Source organism: Sander lucioperca, chromosome 6 (genome assembly GCF_008315115.2).
Source record: "Sander lucioperca isolate FBNREF2018 chromosome 6, SLUC_FBN_1.2, whole genome shotgun sequence".
Classification (NCBI taxonomy): Eukaryota; Metazoa; Chordata; class Actinopteri; order Perciformes; family Percidae; genus Sander; species Sander lucioperca.
Window position 1 is genome coordinate 16,258,364 of NC_050178.1, and position 22,287 is coordinate 16,280,650.

The 22,287-nt window shown below is 40.9% G+C and overlaps 1 protein-coding gene across 1 annotated transcript in view; it reads right to left on the reverse strand.

Moving 5' to 3' along the window:
• nfasca (neurofascin homolog (chicken) a) overlaps nucleotides 1-22,287 on the reverse strand; it is a 172,360-nt gene that overhangs the window by 16,446 nt on the left and 133,627 nt on the right. Inside the window, exons 19-32 of the mRNA XM_031277295.2 lie at nucleotides 21,848-21,892; nucleotides 20,600-20,701; nucleotides 19,345-19,542; nucleotides 18,204-18,274; nucleotides 17,672-17,894; nucleotides 17,306-17,421; nucleotides 16,950-17,160; nucleotides 16,101-16,223; nucleotides 14,832-15,005; nucleotides 11,834-11,860; nucleotides 8,142-8,363; nucleotides 7,276-7,419; nucleotides 2,702-2,848; nucleotides 1,689-1,817 (exon numbers count right to left, since the gene is read on the reverse strand). Coding sequence (XP_031133155.1) covers nucleotides 1,689-1,817; nucleotides 2,702-2,848; nucleotides 7,276-7,419; nucleotides 8,142-8,363; nucleotides 11,834-11,860; nucleotides 14,832-15,005; nucleotides 16,101-16,223; nucleotides 16,950-17,160; nucleotides 17,306-17,421; nucleotides 17,672-17,894; nucleotides 18,204-18,274; nucleotides 19,345-19,542; nucleotides 20,600-20,701; nucleotides 21,848-21,892 — 1,932 coding nt within the window. The remainder of the gene's footprint in view (nucleotides 1-1,688; nucleotides 1,818-2,701; nucleotides 2,849-7,275; nucleotides 7,420-8,141; nucleotides 8,364-11,833; nucleotides 11,861-14,831; nucleotides 15,006-16,100; nucleotides 16,224-16,949; nucleotides 17,161-17,305; nucleotides 17,422-17,671; nucleotides 17,895-18,203; nucleotides 18,275-19,344; nucleotides 19,543-20,599; nucleotides 20,702-21,847; nucleotides 21,893-22,287) is intronic.

Sequence of the window (22,287 nt, forward strand, 5' to 3'; positions counted from 1 at the left end):
GCGATGCCGCTCCAACTCCCGTTTAGGTCCACCATTGTTTTTTTGTTTTTTTTAACGAGTCGGCAAAGCCGCGCGCATAGGATTGTGGGTGATTTGGGAGCACGAAAGACAGACAGTGCGTCTGTCCAATCAGGAGGGTCCGTCCTCTGCTAGATAGGCCCTACCTTTTCCGGTAGAAGTTAATGCCGTTGTGTTTCATGATTTTTGAAGTGTTTTCATATTTGCCGTTTTGTTTTGTAATTTGTTGAAGTGTTTTCATATTTGCTGTCGTGTTTTCCTTTTTGCTGTTGTGTTTTGTGATTTGTTGAAGTGTTTTCATATTTGCTGTCGTGTTTTTCTATTTGCCATTTTGTTTTATGATTTGAAGTGTTTTCATATTTGCTTTCGTGTTTTTCTATTTGCTGTCGTGTTTTCCTATTTGCCGTTGTGCTTTGTGATATGTTGAAGTGTCTTCATATTTGCTGTCGTGTTTTTCTAATTGCTGTCGTGTTTTCCTATTTGCTGTTGTGCTTTGTGATATGTTGAAGTGTTTTCATATTTGCTGTCGTGTTTTCCTATTTGCCGTTTTGTTTTATGATTTGTTGAAGTGTTTTCATATTTGCTGTCGTGATTTGAACTGAAGCCACCGTACCTTGCTGCCAAAATCCTGATGGTTCAACTCACTTACATCTGAATATATTAATCACTTCAGAGCAAACTATTGAGCTCGTTAAGAAATCAGAGAGTATTACATTCTGTTGCTGTATTGGCAATGGCAGACAGAAGTTTGATTCTTTTTCTTTGTGAATACAATGGGACGTTTTGTTCCTGGATTACAATGGAAAAGTGTTCTGACTTTGCTAAAACTCTAGTATATAGAGTTGCCATAACATAGCCCTTTCATATAGTTAAACCAAGCAATCACATGAACGGGTTCGTATGACATCCTACGAAAACTTATGCACAACAATTCATAGGATATCTTACGAAATTCGGCGTTTGCTGGCCGGTGACATAGCGCCCCGTCAGTTAAGTTTAGGGAGCGGTCTTTACAGTTAAATGTTGCCGACAAAAGGTCACTGTGTGCCGGGTACAGAGCACCGTGAGGTGCCCAGCATTTCAGAGGCTGTTACAGTTAAGTTTAGCCGACAGAAGGTAATCGTCATGTGGTGATGACAGTTAAGTTTAGACACCAAAGAAAAAAGATTGTGGTTTGGATTAAAACATTGGTCCTTCAAATAGTACTCCCGGGACACGAACACCCATTTCCTGGGTGAAAGTCTTGTGTTTTCTACTTAACTTCTTCTGGGACATGAACTCTGCGCCCCAGCTTGAAAGCCCTGTGTTTTAGGACCCCAACATCCACCCATCCTCCTCCCAATGTGGACCTGAGTGGTCTGATTCAGCTGCAGTCAGTGTAGTTCATACAGTAATAAATACGTGGAATACATACAAATTACAAGGCATTACTTTTAGTAGATATATGTGCGAATGGTTCATGAGAACAGCCTGTTCTGAGATCTTAAGAAACAATGTGTTTGTTATTAAAAGAAAACCTTTAAATGTAAATCGACAGTGGAGAATATTGAGGAACCAGTGGCTCCATCCACTTTTCTCCACTGATGTAGTTCCAATTCATCCTGTCAACCTTTGTCAGACAGCTCTGTGGGGCTAATATTAGTCCTGTAATGGCCTCAGCCGAGCCTTACCTGGGTATTTGCCCCCACGACTCCTCTTGATGAAGCAGACAATGAGGAGGATCAGTATGATGAGGGCGATGGCACACATCAAGCCAATGAACCAGCCTTGAGTGGCGATATCCACCTGGTCTATGTAGGCTGGAGACATACACAGAACATGCACACAGGGTTGCACAGGAGAAGAGAGAGAAAAGTGGAAACAGTGAGTGCTTTTCTGGAACACAGTGAGTCAGACAATCTGTTCTCTTCCCACAGCGCTAATCAGAAGTCAACAACGAGCTCATATCCACCATGATGTCATACGAAAGGAACCCATCTATAACAATAATGTGTGTCTTCTTTCCCATTACAGTGTGTGAATTTGAATCAGAAAAAAAAGAGTGGGTAAGGAGGGTTGTGGTGTAAAAGTAAATGTTGCTTCCAGAAAGATTTTAGTACAACCTGAAATAACTCACATTCTTTGACAGCTGCCAGAACTCTGAAATGTAATTGAAATTAATTTAAAAACATGCTATTGTCCATCATAATCACCAGAGTATGTCTCTAGATCATAAATATCTTAAGCTGCACTACAGTATATATAGCTTATACATATTATTATACATACTCATAATGTCCATGCAAACTAATCAAAGAAGAACCTAGAGGTACATTTGTGAACAATCTATGAGCATTTACTTCTCAGAAGAGAGCATGTGAGTTGTGCGGAAAGTCACAGGGGGACTGATAATTCACAGAGTTCCATCTCACAGAAATGCAACTTTTACTTCCACTCATAAATTACATACTGTTCATAAAGACAAGTTGAAGTTTGATGACATCCAAATAAAGATGGGTGAAATGTCTCATCCTGACTGACTTGAGTTTACCTATAGGAGAACATGCATGGAATCAATAAACAAAACCATAATAACTCACCCAGCTATGACTGAGTTACTGTAGATACTATTACTGACAGACTTGCCCCCAGAGTAGCCCACCTAGCTGGAACCCCAGTTCCACCCGGCCAGGTGAGACCTCACCTGGTTTGGTCTTAAAGGTGACAGATTTGCTGCTGACGCTGTTGTAATCATCGGAATAAACCCTCAGATGGTACACGGCACCTGCGATCAGATCCACCAATGTAATGGGGGGTTTCACCCGCGGTACATGTTTCACCGTCTTGTTGCCTTGAAGACACAAGAAAGGGACCAATCACACTCCACGGGGTGTGGCTTTGGTTCCACAGTAAAGGCTGTGCTTCCTAGCAAAGGTCAGGGCATCACGATGCTTTACATGGAGACTGTTCTCTAAATGAGAGCAGGGTTACTGGAGTGAATTGAGACTGATAACAATGCAGTGCCCATCCCTGTCATAAAGATCCATTCACCGCTTTACAGTGTAAAAGCATACGCATGACGTAGTTTAGTACTTCTAGCCATTACAGCTAATGTATGAATCTCAGTCTAGCTGACACATTCTGGTTCATTTTTCATCTTTTATGGCTACAGTTTCTCTCAAGGGCATAACTCTCCAGAGAAAACTCATCTGAAAATGGGGAGTGAAGGAGAAGAGGGGCACAAGGTGCAGGTGTTCCTACAGGAAAACCACTACACTGTGGACATCAAAGACTCACGCAACTTAACTGTCCCATGAATTAGCATCACATTTCGACCGGGTAGAATTGAAATTGACCAATACAGAAGAAGGCAAGGTTGAAGGCGGCAAAGCATTGTTTGTCTCAATTATTCACAGGCCCACACTTATCTCCATGAGGTCAAAACAAAAAACAGCGACGACAACAACCTGCATCTTTATTGCGGAAAGATGCGTCGGTCATGACACGGCCGAGCTATGAGCATGACTCGGAGGTTGCAGTGAGAGGAGAGGGCAGCACCAGGTGGTGACATCATGCACCATGCTATCAACTTTTGCACAAGGTTGACGTCATCCAACAGAAGTCATTCCAAAGCCATGCTATTAACACCGTCCTAAAACCAGCCAAACAAAACGTTGAATGCGTCACAGGAGAAGACATGCCAGTCCTTTTTACAGACTTGGTAAATTTAGTGAGGCTAAGGCTGATGTTTAGTATTACAAGTACAATATGGTGATCTTTATGTTTTTTAGTTTAATGCAAAAAGGATTCAAATGTATTTTTATTGAGACTCGTGAAAATTACATATTTCTTCAGACCTTCATTTGATGAATCCCCTCTGTTGCTACATTGCTGCTGCAGATCAGGCTATTGCTATACAGCACTGTCTATAGATGTTTAGAATGACTTACACTCTGCAGTATTTGCTGTAGCTTATGTGCCCAACACAAATGTGCATACCTGACCCTTTTGACACATTTTCACAATATTTTGAGAAAAGCGCAGAAATGCGATTGGTGAAAATGATTAATATGGCTTAATTTCCACTGTATGTGTAGGCTGATGTGTCAAAATTTGAATTCATTTAACATCCATAACTTGTAAAATAACCTGATTACAGTTCAGCTGTGGTTTGGTGACGGTTCAACAAAGAAACAACATTTAGCTAAAACATAAAATCAGCAAATATCTTGATCTGTAAACTGGGAGGTAACTAATGTGACAGTCCACCTCCTTATGTTCCGCAGCACTACTTCATGTTTCAAGAATGCTATTGCCTCACCAAGCCTGATGATCGAATGCATTTTTCGGTATTTGTGTACAAGGAGAACAGGGTCAATTCTCAACTAAGGGCAGGGTAAAAAACATTGAGAATAATGTACATTTCCACAGCACTAATTCCGTTAGTATTACACTCGCCACTCTGCTGCTCTCACTTTCTCTTTTCAGCATAAATGCTGTTTTCATCCACTCGCCTGTCCTTAGCCACTCTTGTGATTGTTGTTAAGCTACTGTCAGTAAAACTCAACACTGTCTACAGATCTAGAATGAAAAAAGGAGGGATTATGCCATTTGAGCTGCTGGAAGGATTTCAATGTGAAATATAGGTGCAGCAAACGTTGAGTTTCATTTATGTTAGCTTGATAAAAAATAAACGGCAGACATGGGATGTGAAATGTACTTTATCCTGAATGTATTAAGATAACAGGTAACTGTGGAGGAAGTGTTCAGTTTGCATTAACAGCAAATTAAAACAGAGCAGATCAGAAAACAGGGAGGCGTCTACCAAAATATGTTAAAATATATTTATAAAATGGGAAATTAGAAATATGTGAAATGTCGTTGATATCTAACCCGTTTCAAATACCTCTGGAGTTGAGGTAAATGAAGGCTGGGGCCACTATGTGATCATTTTTATAAAATATCCTGAATTATATTATTAGCATACTGTACCTTTTGGAATGCAAATCATGCATTATGGATACAAAAATAATTAAATGATGTATACGACAGTACTACAAAGCGGCCATGCCAATTTTATGTGTTCATCATGTGAAAAGACTGCCTCATAGTCAAGTCTGGTTCAATCAAACAACTTTGGTTACACTTGGGATTAAATGCAAGCAGTTCTCACTTTCACTGCATTAAGCAAGTTATTTGAAAAATATCAAGGTTGGAATATAAATATGTAGCTGTGTATACATAAACATATGATAGCACTTCACAGTCAGGAAGACAGAAGGGGGATGATGAAGGGAGGTGGGGCAGTGTCTGGGACTCCCTGCCACTCTTCACTTCGAGTCAAAGCTTTCACATCTGACCTTGGAGAGCAGGGGATGGGTGGGGGTGGGTGTAGCGGGGGACCATTAGATCACTCTCATCATCCCCCTCTCCCTCTCCCTCTCTCCCTTTCTCTTTCTATTCCCATTCAGACATCATTAAGAATTAAAGCCACTGCCCAAGTACATGAAAAATACATCCTCCCTTCTTTCCATATTTGATCAAAGATCCCAGACTGTTGAATTGGTAAAGACATAACAGAGAGCCTATAAGCACTGGGCTATCCAATCACAACCAGCACTGGGACTCCAGAAAATGAAATTGGATGGGTTTTATGAAAGCAGACTTCAAGAGTGCTTAACACCCAATCCAAAGCAAAAGCAAGTGATCATGGAAGCGTGGATGACCAAAAAAAGTGACACATTTAAACAGCATTTCAGACAAAGCAAGCCGCACAGCCCATTCACAGTGCTGGTTCAACAAGAGCCATTCAAAGCCAGGCAGCGTGATGAGTAGAAACCATCATGATAGTGCACTGCACAGGAAGTTAGTAGTGACATGATGATAATCAACATTTTCCAACATATAAAGACCAGAGAGAGAGAGGAGTACAAGAGAGAAAGAAACACAGAAACACAGACTGTGGTATGGTTTACCTTCTGCTTTTTAACAAATTCAGACAGCAGACTGCAAATATCACATCCCTCAATAAAAAGGGTGATTTAAAAATAAACAGGCCAATGGAGCAGCTGCTGCTAAAGGTTATCTCCAGTAAGAGAGATATATCTTCCGTTTTTTAAACTGTGATGGCACAGGTTTTTTTTTTCAAAAGTTTTCACCAAAAACAAGATCCCTCTTTTTTGTCCTGATGTTTCCTTGCACTTCTTTCATGCCGTTTGGCCTTTATGCTCTAGCCTCATCCTTTTAGGTTTCCTAAAAGAGCTCTCCATTAAAGTTGTTTTGGAAATCAGTACGACAAGGACACATTCCAGCAAAACCCTTGAGCAAGAAATTTTGGGGTCATAAAAACATGCCATTGAAGTGTAATTGAAGTCTATACAAAAAATAAGGCATCAATTATTTAATTAGAAGGCCACTGAATCATTCTTTAGTTTTTTTCTTTTCGGGGAGCTTGTAATCATGGTCAAATTCTACTGCTAACAGGATTGCATTACATTCAGAGATGCAGGGGAAATATAGTTTGGCCAGAAAACTACATTTCAATCTAGCGGTAAAATTCTGTGACTAAAGATGAATGGAACAGTATTTACAGGGTGGGACCGAGTGCTGTTGTAGATCAAAGTGTCTTTCACAACCAGTAATTTATCCAATTCCAGCATTGAGCACCATTGGTAAGCTAAGGTTCAAATCTTTGTTAAACATTGGATTTTTTAAAGTCGCTAAATGTGAAATTATACAATATCAGCTCTTTTAAAGTTGTTTTATTAAGGTTGTTTTTTTGCCACTTGGGGGCAGAAATCTACAACAACCTAAAAATCTTGCACATTTGACAAACTGTTGCCTTATAAATTTGATATCGTTATTGTGTGTGACAAATACCTGCCTATTAACAAGCCCTGGAAACAGCATTGCCGAAGCGGGGAGACTAAACCAAACAGTAGATTTGAGGGCCTGAATACCTAAGGTGTCAGATGCTAAAACGCTCTGTGGTTAATGGGAACTGCAGAATTGGTGTTGACTCTCTGTGGGTTCATCACTACCACCAGAAAACATTATACGTTTGACTCATTGTTTATATAAAATATATTGATAGTGTGGCTTTAAAATGAGAGCTGCTCAGGTAGTGTCCCAATTATTCCATAAATTTTAGTTCTGTTTTGCCTGATCCCTGAAATATTGCCCTGTATGCTCCTGCTTTTTTTATTTACTATCATCTCACTACTCTTGCTGTTTTAGTCTTTAATAATCAAGTTCAGATCTGGCTTTTGGTTTCAATACCTCCTTGGTCTGGTGTCTTACTGTCCAGTGTGAGCTCTAGCACAAACTCGCTGCTGCCGGCCTGGAAGTTGTGTCTCCAGCTGACGTTAGCGTAGTTACTGTTAGGCTCCACCGTCAGATTCCAGATCTCCCGCCCACTGGCCCCTACAGTCAGGGGTAAAGGGTTAAAGGCCAGGGGCAGGGGGCAGAGATTGCAGTTAACAACCATACACAGGGCTCCATTTAGACCTATGCATGGTTCTAGCACTAAGGAAGTCTTCCTACAATAATGATCGTTTTGATCGGGATCGATCCAGATCATGGTCTGCTCAAAACCAGAAGTAAACTGAGGAGTTTTCAATTCATAAAACACCTAGTTACAATGCTTACTTCTGATTAAGAGTCGACTAATTAACCCTAAAAACTGAACACTGCCAATATCAGGCCTGCCGTCAGGAATTATGTACAGGGGGATACAATTTTCACTCATCCAAACCACTCCAGCCCCATACCAGTACCTTTGAATGGCCTTGGGCCGGGGTCATCTGTACCCATTGACCACTTCCTGACGGCGGGCCTGACCAATATCACAACCCTCATCACTCTAACGTGTTGAAGAGTACCCTCTCCAAGAACTTTACAGTTATCAACATCCAATGAATTAAAAAAAAGTTTGGATTCTCACTTCCTGACCAGGAGGATAGTTGCCAGCTACATCCCAATATTCTGAAGTAATTCCCCACTTTGTGTACAGTAGGTACAGCACAGCTTATTGGAATGCAGCCCTGATGTGGTTTCCTGTTTTGTCAGGTGGGAGAAGGCCATGAGTGCCATTTATGATAACACTAGAAAGACAGTAAAACCCACAATGGGACAACAGCATGTACCCAAATCATTCTGATCACTTTGCCTGATGGTGACCAGCTGAGGAGGTGTGCCGATAGTGGTTGCCTCAGTTGTAGTGGTGGTGGTAGAAGGAGTAGCAGTAGTAGTAGTAGAAGTCGTAGAAGTTGAGGTACTAATGGTTGTAGGAGCGATGGTAGTAGGAGGAAGAGGAGCAAGAGGAGTAGGAGAGAAAGCTGAAGCCAGGGAGGCGTCTGTAAGCTCGACTACAAGGGAGTGGGTGGGAGAGAGCAGAGGGTTAAAGACATGGCAGCAGAGCATCACACAGGTAGACACACAGTGACACACACAGGAGAGTCAATGAAGCCCCGAGCTGAAAGCTCACGAGCAGCACGCATCACTGCACAGAGCACATGGCTCACTGAGTCATTATAAGCCTTCATTTCCACACACACTTCATCGTTGTTCCTGCAAGACTTAGATTCCACTGCCACCAAGAGGACTGATGCTGATATTACAACATGCCTCTCACACTGGGTTTCTTTGAAGGGGATGCAAATTCTGTATTTAATAAGGGCTAGGTTGTGAGAACCCCAAACTGGTAACCTTATTTTTATTTCATCAAGTAATCATTTAAACCACTGGGTGATTCTGGGTAATTATTATAGTGAATCCTTGTGCCGAGACACAACACCAACATGTAATATTCCAGTTTTCCAGAGTGTGGGGCGCTACTCGGTAAGCGTCTTGTGTGTATGTTTTTATGGTTGTTTTTGCACTGTATTTTGAGGCCACGTCTAAGACGATTTTCTGTCTTGACGCACAATGAAGTTTTCTGAATCTGGTTCAATTACAGTAAATAGAGGTCAGTTTACTCATTGTGGGAAGTACAACTCAGCCTGTGAAAATAGTTAGACAGAGAGAGTAAGAGCTCTGGAGGAGCCACAGAAAATGTACTTAAATTGAATGGATAACCCCTGATGATGTCATCAGGGTTTACCTCGGTGATAATGATGTCATTTGGGGTTACCTCAACTTGGACATGAAGACTTCAAATGTATACCAATGCCTGTGTTACAAACTGGGGCCAAGGAGTTTGAAATACGTGGGTCACACGTATGTTGCATTATGGGATATGCAGGATATAGCATTACAGTATATCTCAACCTCTGCTATCCCAATCTGTCTTTCACAAGTCTCCCCAACTTTATGGAAATGTAAAATAATTTCCTCAGTCCTCCATTAAGGACCTATTTACAGACCCCCATTCACCCCTGTACACAGGGTTTAAAATTAACTTTGTTGTCCACCAGCCAAATGGCTAGGGAATATTAAAATTTTACCAGCCACTCAATAGATTACCATTGTTTTTTTGGCTGGTGAGTGAAGCAAATCTACCAATCCCATTGGATTTTAACAGATGGTGCTAATCTTGAACCCTGCCTGTACAGACACCTCTTTCACACACTCACATCACTGATGGGAAAAATACAACACGTCACATGTTATGTCACATTTCATCCAGTGTCTGTCATTACAGTATAGACTCTGATGACAGTCCTTGTTACTGTCTGTTACTCATTTTTTTCTCTTTTTCTTGATGCTAAGCCATCACCCGTGAGCTAAGCTGTTTATCTGTTTCAGAGTATTTATGTCATGCAGATGTAGGCTATTTGGAGGTCCTGCTATAAATGTCAGAGCAGTTGTGGCAGCAGTTGTGCTCTAGGGCTGGGTATCAGACCCCAATACATTTTGAGGACGAACCAACATGTGTCAGTAATACAGTGTATGGAACAGTGATGAGGTACTCAAAGCTGGCATTAAACTCAGCTTCTTAGTATTGTTCACTCATTGTTTGATTAGATAGTACCTGATTTAACTTAAAGAAATACACCCAGGCCTGGTCTTATCTGTTTGTTTTTTTTTACTTTTGTGACACTATGGTGCCCTCTTGTGGGGGTCCGGCCCTGCTCAGGTTGGGAACCAGCACATTCTTTTCCCCTTAAAATGTTGTTCACTCCTACTGTACCTTGAAGTTGAGATCATCGCCAGCCAGTAAAGGGTCCCAATACTAATACCCCCACCCCAAAACATTTCCATCACACAACAACTCCAAACCCCAGCCAGCATGCTTGTATCACCAGGCTGGATGCCAAGCATGCCCCTCAAACCACCGTGCAAGAGAAAGACGGGATGATGGAAACATCAGCGTGTTCACGAGCCATTACAGCCCAGTGAGGTGGGCCAGTTCAGCTCAAAGCTTCAAGTTACCTTACCTGTAATCATCATGTATGTACAACTGACCAGGTGAACAGAAGCAATGGATAAAGCTGGCAGAGTGGCATGACTTTTGAAAAAGCTCAGAAGCAAGATGATCAAGCCAGTGAGTGAGTGCGCAAGCCAACTGCTGATGGAGTTTTGTTCGTTTGTCATCCTGAGCACACTCATCCAGTCGCACCATTCATCAAAATGTTTTCCCCATCTTGATGCAAGGACATGCATCTCCTCCCATCCCACACACACTCCCAAAACAGCAGCATCATCATCACATTGTATCCAATGGCAATGACTGAAAAACGGATCAAAACCCATTCGTTGCTACACAAGGATTACTTGCGTCTCATGGCAGACAGGAAGAGGCAGTGATGCTGTGAGATTGCATTGTAATGGTGTGCCATCAGGGATTGGTTCAAAAATCAGAGGTTAAAGGTCAACATAAATACAAATGGCTTGAAGGAGGATTGTACAGCAGCTATCAGGGTGTTTGTTCTGATCATTAAGACAATCGAGAATATGGTGCCAAATTGGTTCTATATATTTCACACACTAAATGTGTGAATCACAGAAGAAACTAAACTGTTTCCAAAGCCAGTGTTGACCTGAGCATGTTGAGTGGACTTCTTCAATCCCTGACAGCACGCAGCAGCTTAACACACAGAGGAAAGATGGAGAGATGAGAAAAGAAAGAAAAGACAGTGTAGACAGCAGTTCAGTCCAATAGCAGAAACACAGCATGGCCTGTTTTCACTTAGTAGGTTTGACAGTTGCTTAGACAGACTAAGAAAAACATTCCTCGTGGGTTGGGTACATTATTATTATTTTTGACATTTTAAGATGAGTTTAAACTAGTTTAAACTAATATCAATTCCAAACAACATCAATTACATAATCAGTTACAGAAATAACTACGTTATAATCTCCATAGTAACTGAGGGAATTTGTTTTGTAATATATTTTACAATTTAATCATAACTATGTCATCATGGATCATGATGATGATATAGTCATAGCAGAACTTGGATTATGGATTGTGCCTTCAAACTATTATTGTCAACATTAAAAAAATGGGCACTGAAAAAGCCAATGTTATAGCCTAGGCTCTGCTAACCTGCTTGAATATGTTGAATAGCCATGGATAGCTTCCTGTGGGGTACCACACACGAGCATTGTACATACTGTATGTTTTTGTAACGATAATTTACTGATTATGTAAAATACAAGAACATGAGGCAAATCTATGTTTTCCCCAAAGGGGTTAAAACTAATTTAGCAACTCCCTCTGTTGCCTACCAGAGTGAGCTGCAGAGGGTGGTAGAACTGTACTTCAGTGAATAATACAATGAAGGTGGACTGCACTGCTGCTTTGTGTTAAGATGAACAGATAGAGAGATAGATATGGAGGATGGGCGTGGGGAAAAAGGTGACAGGCACGCTTGCGCTTCTCATTCCCCATTACCTAGACCTGTAGAGTCAGTAAAGTTTTCTGCCAACAAAAAGACAAGTGGAGACAGGAGAGAGGGAGAGCTGTGAGAAAGACAGAGAGGGACAACAAGCACGACAGCAGCTGGAAGGTCGCTTCAACAGATATTGTCATGTATTTCTTATGGCATACCATGCAATGTGTTCAGGTTTACAATTATCTGCCTCTGTCAAACTTTTCATTGGAACTTTCTGCTGAAGAAAAAGTCCTGATGAAAATTGCTCACAGTGACATCTGTGAATTTTTCACACTGTGAATTAAGTTTTGGTTGTGTGAGCAGCACAAACAAAATTCTATTCGCCACCACTGTATTGGAGTGGAAACAAAAATCTAAAACACATATGTATAGGAAAATGGCCTATGTACTTTTATTCATGACTGTCAAATATCACCATATTGCTGTAGCTTGAATGTATACAAAAGTTGATAACATGAGTGGCTAGAAAGTCACTGGCGGATTCTGATCATCCTCTGATCCAGCTGTGTGTCTATGTGTGTGTGTGTATGTGTGTGTGTGTGTGTGTGTGTGTGTGTGTGTGTGTGTGTGTGTGTGTGTGTGTGTGCGTGCGTGTGTGCGTGCTTGCGTGCGTGCGTGCGTGCATGCGTGTGTGTGTGTCATACAATGTTGGTGGTGTTGGATAATGTCATCCCTTAGAGAAAGACCAGTTATTTCTCCATTTGATACACTAACAAAGAGACCTGTGTTTACTAAGGGGCTACAACCTCACTCACTTTCTGTGTCTCTGTCTCTCTCTCGAACACGCATGCACACACATACACACACACACACACACACACACACACACACACACACGCAGAGAAAAAGGCTGCAGGTGTAATTACATAGTAAAAGACACACTGCAGCATAGTGAAGGTTTAGGGGCCAGTGCCATATTGGGAAACAATACTACACACACACTGTGTGTCAGGGACATTTCCAGTAACTCTAAAGATAAACTGGGTCATAAATGATCCTGTTAAACCTCTAAAAACCTATATTATTTTTACTGTCTCTCAGCTCTTTCCAACTTTCCGACTTCCCTACCCTGTCTGTGGCTTTAAAAACTGCTCACAAATATATAGTTTCATTTTTACAAAAGGTGCAGTAGTTTTCTAAAACAGCTGGGGTCTCATTTATGTGCCGTATGCACAAAACGGGGCTGAAAATGTGCGTACGCCACTTCCCACGCAAAGGTTGTGATTTATAAAAAAACAAACTTGACGGCAGAATGTGCAGCCTCCACGCAAACTCTGATCCATGCGTACGCACATTTTGGAGACAATGGGAATTGGCGATGCAGATGGTGAGGTGGTGAACTGAAGTCAGACTGCAGAAAGTAAATGTGAGAATAACGATTACTCGTAATATTTTCAACTATAGATGTCTCACGCACATTTTTTTACTCCATATCATCCACGTTAACATGAAGATTAAATCCAGCAGTGTTATTTGCACTTGTACTGAGTGATAATTGTTCCATAAACACCTTGTAAAATCCAACTCAAATCTTAAATCAAAATTCGTTCTTAATATTTAATCGGCGCTGTCTCACTGTCACAGAGTCCGCTACGGAGCGCAGGAGGAGAAGATGGCTCGACGCATGGAATACAGGATAGCATCAAATACCCTAGCATTAGATAACTGCAGAACACAGTGTAAATAACTAAATATCTGTCTTTAATACTGTTCATATATCATCAATTGTCAAAGTCTGGAAATACAGCTGTTAAGCTCTCGCGCAATCGTTACACTCAATGTCCTCGTTATCGGTCCGAACTTTAATACTGTTCGTGACAAAACCTGCATGAAGAAACGTGTGTTTGCCTATTAGACTTTCATCTTCAAATTGTATCTCGGGGTGGGGGATACCACTAGTCGATGCTGTGATTTTGGCAAGGTGTCTACAAAAGAGACTTCAGGGACCATGATGCGCTCTTGGATCTATGTACTGAATTGGGTCCAGTAGAGAGGGCAACGTGCCGGAACCGTGCCATCCCGGTCCAAATACAGGTCCTCGCCACTCTGGGGGCAACCAGCTGTTTCCAAATGGCAGACAGCTAAGTGTTTTTTTATAAATATTATATATAATCTTCAACTTCATCACTAAGGCTTGTTTGGATATAATATTTAGTTCTGTTAAATCTTATCATATAGGTCTGGTAAATCGAAGCTGTCCCCGAGTGCCGTAATGCCTGCCGTTTTGGATGGTATTATTAATATAGGTAGCCTATAATTCAATTTGCAGAAATTCTCGAGCGTCTGAGAAGTTTTTTGCTTTTTCCCCGCCAGTCGTCACGATTCGGCATAACGAAAGAACAACTGCCAGGGTCATTAACATACTGATCAGCATTCATGAGGTGCTTTACATTGACTAAGATGGACATGTACAGGTCGGGATAAGAAGCTGATTCACGTACGCACACTTGTGGGTAATCTGTGATTTATAAAGTGAATATTGCTTACAGATGTGCGTACGCACGGTTTTATAAATCTGAATTTTTTTTGGCGTACGCCAATTTGGGCTTTTGGGCGTACGTACACTTTTAGTAAGGATTCTAAGCACAGTTTTATAAATGAGTCCCCTGGACACTGTAGCTTTACGGATATGTTACTGAAACAGATGTGTGTTTTTAATGACAGAGGAATTAGATCAGGATCACAATAAAGTATTAATTCATTATTAGTTTGGGTATTTTCATAGGATTGGTTAACAATAAGAAAAGTAAAGATTATTGCCTTATTCTTATCATTTAAAACCAATAGCTAAACGTATACAATAAGAAAAAATGTTGGGCAATAATTTACAATGTGATTGAGTCTGCTCAAGTGTTTTCTGTCACGCTGGTGAACTGGCTGCATTGTAAACCTTGGTGAGTTTTAGTGTTCCAGATGCATTTTCACTCTTGACAAGAATAACGTTTTTTGGAATGCACTGAATCTGGCAAACCAATTGTCAAATATGTAAACACTCACCTTCATTGGCGAAGTGTGGGGACTCCTCAGCAAAGACCTCCCCTGCTCCCACCTGGGTGAGCGCTGACAGATAGAACTTGTAGCGGGTAGATCGGTCCGGCAGGCGCAGGGTGAACTCTGTCACATTAGGAGAGAAAGTCTCCAACTTGGGATGACCCACCCTGGAGCCATTGACTGCGAACACAGAAGAATGACAGAAAAGGACTGATGGGTTGGCTTGCTATCATAATTATTCCCAAATCATCTGATGAGCTTCCTCCTCACACTTATTTCTTTTGACCGACAACATCCATTTATTACCCAAACGTTATTATTACCAATTACTTCCGGGTTCTCCTTTGACCTACTTTATATACTGCAGTTGTGAGCATACAGTATGTGCAATACTTTCACAATGCAGTGGCTGATTGCAACGTACATTTTTAATACATTCACCTTCATTGTCACTTCTAAATAAGAGGTACAGATAACAGGGTTAAACTGGTTTGGTTCGAGCCTCTCTGATTGTGAGTCCATTCACTTTGCTGCCCTATTGTGTCTTTGTTGTAAAGCTGCGCGGCCAAAATAAAATGTACACAAATAAAAACTATAAAACAGAGCAAATACTCTTATACCAGGGCTGCCAACTTTTAGTTTCGTTTGTAGTATGATAGTAAAATGACTTCAGATTTGACAAGGTCATTGTTATTCTGACGAGGACTCCTTTGAAAATTACAGCAAACCTTTTAAGGAATTATTTTAATGACAGTTCAAATATGAGAAAATTATGAATGTTTTTTATGTAATTTGAGCTGACTTCACCTTTAATGTTTAAAAAACTGTACAGTAAAATGTTTGAATTTGACATGGGCACGCACAATCGGGGTCATTCTGAACATGACTCCATTAAATAAGCTCCACATACCTCTGGAGGAAAACATTTATTTATTAAAGTTGAAAAATGAAGACATTTTCAATGTGTTACAATATAATTTGAGCTGACTTTCCCTTTGAGTAATGTTTAGTGAAACAACTTTAAATTGTATATGGTGGTCATTTCCAAGTACCGGTACCATAACAGCACAAATACACGTGCATCAAAATCCAAATGGTGTTTTGCGTAAAAGTGTGATTGTGTGAGTCTCACGGTCAATGCGAGAGATTTGACAGCCGTGCTTATAAAGGTTATATTGTTATATACTGTAGCAAATCAAAGGTTAGAAGTCTGAAGGATGGAACATTTGTACATATGTGTGAATACTTGACATTTGAAGAATCAGAGCAGCTCACCTGTTTGGTACTTAAGCTGGTATCCAATCAGAATGCCGTTGGGCTCCAGAGGTTTGTCCCATTCTAGGTGGATTGTGTCAAAACTTCTCCGGTTAATCCGGAAGAACTTCGGAGCATCTGGCACTACAAACACAGACACAGACACACACACACACAGCATGAAGAGAGGAAACAAGAGACGGGTCAGGAGACAGAGGCGATAAGAAACTAACGCTGCCCAAGCTACTCTAGCTCCATAGACATCCAGTAGTGCCAAAATATCTCTCAACATGTTCGGTTAATGCTTTTTTTCTACAAAACATTATGATCTCAAAAGCAAATGTAACCCTAGTCACCCCTTGTCTTGTGAATACAGGCTGCTGCCATCTGGCTGCAGGTACATGGTACCGAGGTGTAAGACGAAGAGATTGAAGAGTTCATTTGTCCCTGTTACCATTTGTCTCATTAATACCTTGATGTAATTTGTCCTGTTGGAATATGGAATAGGAATGCATCTTGTGTTGTGTATAAACTGCTCTCTCTTATTCTCTGTTAGCTGTAGAAAGACTTGCCCCATTTAAAGTGTGTCCTGTAGTTTCATTTAAAATAAGTGTTAAATAGTGTTTGCTTGATTGACAGGCTCCCAGCCTTTTAGATTCCCTGGCTTCAGTAACGACATGACAAAGATGGCAGCAAGCAGTACACCCGCAAACTGGAGTCAAAATGCCCATTTAGACATATTTGTGTGCTGTCATGGTTCTGCATATTAAAAAGTGTGTCTGTGAGAACACTTTTGTGAAACTACATGAGATGTCATGTCAGCCTCTCTTAGTGTAATGTTTTTTTTAGCTGCAGGGGCCAACTCCTCACCTCCCTCCTTGGTGCTGATTTCCACTGTGTTGCTGCGGGGGCCCTCATAGAGGTTGTTGGCCACAACCATGAACATCTTGTATTTAGAGTAGGGCACCAGGTCGCCCAGGATGCCAGACGGCTCGGCCATGATGCTGTAGAAACCCTTGGTCTTCTTCTCCTTACTGACTACCAGAGTCGGAACCAGACTGGACTCGCGCCAGTAGTACAACTGGGAGGTAGAAGGGGAAGGAAAGGCGTTATTTGAGCCGAAGTTCAATCAAGGAGGGTGAGAATAAACCAGAGAAATTGTTAGAAACTAAGAAAAAGGGTCTATTTTTAGGTTCATTATCATAACAAAATACAGCCAGCCTCACTCTGTACTCCTTGAACTCTCCAGAGACAGAGCTCAGGTCCACGGGCTTCCAGTGTATATATGCCTTGGTGCTGTCAACCTTTGACACCCGCAGGTCAGAGGGAGCGTCGGTGGGCTCTAAACACACGGAAAGGAACACAGTATGTGTAAAAGGTTCACTTCTGTTTATGCAGGAATACTAAGAACAGATTCCCTCACTGGTGCTCTTGTTGCTTTGCAGTCAATTGCACTAATGGCTTTTAAATCAAAGTGCAAAGATTCATTGATGACATTGTGTCAGCCACACAACATATCTACCAGCTTTAGTCCAAAAATGTATGTTAGTTTTGGCTTTTCACAAACTGATATCCAGCGTGTATCTACTTACTGTCCTCTCCAGAGTATCCAATGACCACATTAGACTCAGGTCCTTGTCCAAACTCATTCCTGGCCTGGATCTTAATCTCATAAGGCACATAGGTTTCTGTGTTGTGGACAACATGTTTGGACCCCACCGTGGTCACATTACTCCACTCCTCTCCCAAATCCTTCCGTCTCCACCACACGTTGTAGTGCAGGTTTGGGCCATTTCTCTCCAGATCAAGCAGAGGCTGGAGAAAACAAAATAAATGCACACTGACTGACAGTTTGTTTTCTTAATGTTGTGTTTTGCTTTTTCAAAAAAGCACATAAAATGTACTAAACACCCAATGAGCCAAGGGATAACACCTGTTCTTCTCACTTACAAAATATAAAAAAATATTTCTTCAGGCTACTTGATTTTATTGTCACAGTCCAATCCATGACCATGATAAAGACTACATGCATTCGTTGCCATTATTTACAATAAATGGCATAACAGGCACTGAATTCAGCAGGAGTCTTCCAAGTTGTAATCGCCCACCTTGTACATGTCTTACCTCCCAGGTGATCTCCATATTGTCTTTCTTGGATCCCCATCCTCGTAGACCTCTGGGAATGGCATCTGGGGCTTGTTTTAACATAACAAAATTCACTTAGGTTGAGGAAAATCAACTCCAACAAACCCCATGTCTCAGAAACCTAAAGCTGACTGGCCAGTAGGCTTTATCTCTGTAGTACTTTTACCTTTGAGCAAGGTGCTTAAAAACTACACATCCAGCCCATGGGACACATTCATAGGGTTTAGCATTTCTTCTTTATTCCTATTTAGTTTTTTTTACTGTTTAAGATAAGATAAGATATGCTTGTATTGATCCCCAGGTGCTGCAACAGCACAAGTAAAGAAATGAGCACAGATAATTAGAGAAAGGTAAAAATATATAAAATATAATGTAAAAACTATAGATAGGCAATTAAACTAAGCATTAGCCAATATCGTCGCAAGCAAAGTGACTGGTTAGCAGCAAAGTCAGTAAGTAATATGATACCATAAACTATAACAGCATACACCAGAATAGTATATAATATGATTAAGTAATTGTACTGTCTGTATTAATATATACATGTAATAAACATATTAGAATAACATGATATAGTGTCATAAATTACAGTGTTATATAGTTTGGGATATAAAGTATGATAAAGTATAGTATGAGCATTGTATAGTATAATACATAACATACATATTTAGAGTAATTCATTCATTTTCTAGCGAGGCTGCAAGATTAGAGCACAGTAATTGGCTTTTTATTTCACATCTACAGTTTTGTGGAGTTGTCAGGACACTTTAAATTGTTTTTACAAAATGTAGGTAGGGCATCGGGACCTGAAGTCCTCAGTCAATGAAATCATTATGTTCATGTAAAGTACATGATGAATCATATTTCTCTATATCTGTATATCTGTATCAGTCTCTGTGTCCCAACCGGCAGCGGCAGATGGCCGCCCACTAAGAGCCTGTGTCTGTCTAAGGTTTCTGCCTGTAAAAAGGAAGTTTTTCCTCGCCACCCGAGGTTTCTGCCTAAAAGGACGTTTTACCTCGCCACTGTCGCACCAAATGCTTGCTCGTGGGAAATTGTTGGTGTCTTCAAACACACATAACACTATGATTGTGATTGTGGTGTGTGTGGAGCTCCTCACCCGCTCCGCTGGTCTTGTACCGGGGTGAGGGGCGGCTGGGCTGACCCGGGCCCACTGAGTTGATGGCGATGACCCTGAACTGGTAGTTGACGAAGGGGGCGAGCTGCAGGATGACAGAGTTGAGGTCTCCGAGGTAAGTGGACAGGTCCTGCCACCTGCCAGGCTCATAGCGATCCTCCTCGAACTGGACCAGGTATTCTGCAGAGAGAAGGCAGAGCTAGGCCTGTAACAATTATTACATAATTGTCAAATTTTTCTTAAATAATCACGGTTTCTTTGTTTAACCGCAATTAATGGCTAAAATTAGCTAAGGTCCCAAAGGGTATGGCTGTTGACTGGTAATTGTTGATTTTGTTTAGACAAATTGTAATTATATAAGTGATTATTTTATTATTATTTCAATTGTTAGTTGTTGGCACTTGACCCTATACACATTCACAGCAACAAAAATGACACAGTTAGAAAAAATGTTTTATGATAGTAGAGAGGCTATGTGTACTTTATAGGCTGTGTATTTGTGTTTTTACCTTATCTGGGTCACATGACAGTGATCGATAACCAAAAGATGTATTCTGGAATTCATTTAAAACTTTAATTTGTTTCAAAAAGTAATACATAAATAAATCTTTTAAAATTTGACCGAAAGAGACAATTATAGTGTTAATCGCAATTATTTCTGAGACAATTAATTGTACAGCTGAATTTTTTATTGTTACAGCTCTAGGCAGAGCACTTATTGTTGGCGCAGTGGAAGTCTAGGGAGTATCTGGTGCTGGTCCTGAAACATTTTCTTGGATCTCCCGCTGTTGTTCACATATTCTCATATTATGTCATTTCATATCCTTTAAGTTTAATGAGCCTGTTACATTAATTTTACAAGCCTTCATATAAATACAGATTATAATTATAATGTTTTAAGTAACAGGCCCCATGTTTCTCAGATGGATTATAAATGTGGCCTATTATTTCTGCATTAATGAGTATTTCTATTTCAGCATCCCCCATTATCATTTCTTTCCTGAGCTTGGTGACCTGAGACAAACTCTACCACGTCACCTTTTAGCTCTCCTTTACTCACACAATCAATTTCAGGACACTGCGAGATAAAAGCTGCAACGCTTGCAAGTACACAAATCAGGCTCAGGCTATGCTTGTGAAGACAAATTAAGAGAAATATGATAATGTAATAAACTCCCTTCCAGGATGTCCATGAACAGTGCGAGTGGATGTAAATGAGGAGTGTGTGTATACTGACGCGTGATTGGGCTCCTGTGATCATTTCCGGGGATCCAGGTGAGGCGAACGCTGCGGGCTGCAGCTTCTGACAGATCCAGATCAATGGGAGGGTCTGGACGGTCTGCAGAGAAAAAGGGAATAACCGGACCTTACACAGGGAAGAACACATGCAGACACACACATACACACCACCATAGGCATGCTGCAAAACACTACTCATAGGGTACATTGTCATCTGTTCTCGTACTCTCTCAATCAATCTTAATTGAAGATAAACCACTGATTTTGTTATAACATCCAAAAGCACCTCTAAATCTCCTCCCAGTTCACTGTTGAGTTTAACCCTTTTAGTAAATTATAAATAGATGGCCCAGTGAAATTAGGGAAAATGAGACAAACTACTCTACTACTACAACACAGTCTGCCTCCCATCGCGTCAAAAAGCGCTTGGTCAGGTGCCTTCGACGTTTGTCATTGACACAAAAAGTCTCCTTTAGCATCATATTTAGATGCGCTTGGTTGGGACTCTTGGCATCAGTTTTTGATGCTCTGGGTTGGGACATACGTTTAACTGACACACTGCACAAGAACGGGACAGTTAGGTTTAGGAAAAGATCGTGGGTGGGGTTACAAAATGTACGTTTCAGTGACATGAACCCCGGTCTCTTGGGTGAAAGTCCTGTGTTGTTTGATCCATCCACCACCCCAACCAACCTCCTTACGCGGATTTTCGGTCTTTCATACTACTCTCTACTGTTGTCTCTCTTAATACTACATCATCGTACAGCGCCGCAGTCGAGCTGCTGCTCTGTCCGGTACATTCCATACAGACATTAAAGGGTGATTTTTGGGTCGTTGTTTGACGCTGAGAGCCACTGACCAAGCGTCAGTATTTGACGAGTTGGAAATGAGAACGGGTTGACAATGACTCATAACATCAACAAACAACTTGGAATGAGTGGAAATATGGTTATTATGAGCAATCAGGACAAACATGTACTTACCATGACATTAAATGGCTTGACAGGATAGATTGTGATGCATGCATATATTAATCAATTCTGTATTTAAAACTCTCCTCTCAAACACACATGGAGAAAAATGATCTTTGGCACATAATAAAACAATATCCATTATAACAGTGTTTTAATATAAATATTAAAATAGAGCAGAGGCACAAGTTCAGATAATAACAAACAATAAGAAGAAGAAAAAAAAGGACAGGAAAGACAAGAAAGCAAAGATTTCCACCCGAGCCGTGTGTTACCTGGAGGCAAGGCACTAGACACTGAGGGGTGGAGGGAGGCTTCATCTGTGGGCGGGGTCAAGGACCAGGAAGTGGGTATAAAGGTTAGAGTTTGCAGGTTAGTCTACAGCCACTCGGCAGCAAGGGAGCACAATGGTTAACATGTCATTTAGTACACATTGTCATTATTTACAATGAATTAATATGAGTTAGCTTCACTCAGCTCCAGTTTGAGACAATCATGCAATCATCAGATTTACATTTGAGACTTTTGCAATGACGAATAGATGTGAGACACAGATGTAGAGTAACCCAGGTCTTTTTTTCATTTAAAAAAATAAAAGTAGACTCAGCAAGTGAATAAACAAAAAGTGGAGTTTTGAACCATTTCTAATGGTGTGTCTCTGTTTCTTAGTCTCGCATTGCCAGACCTTCCTGCGGAGGAAGGTCTGGATAGTCCA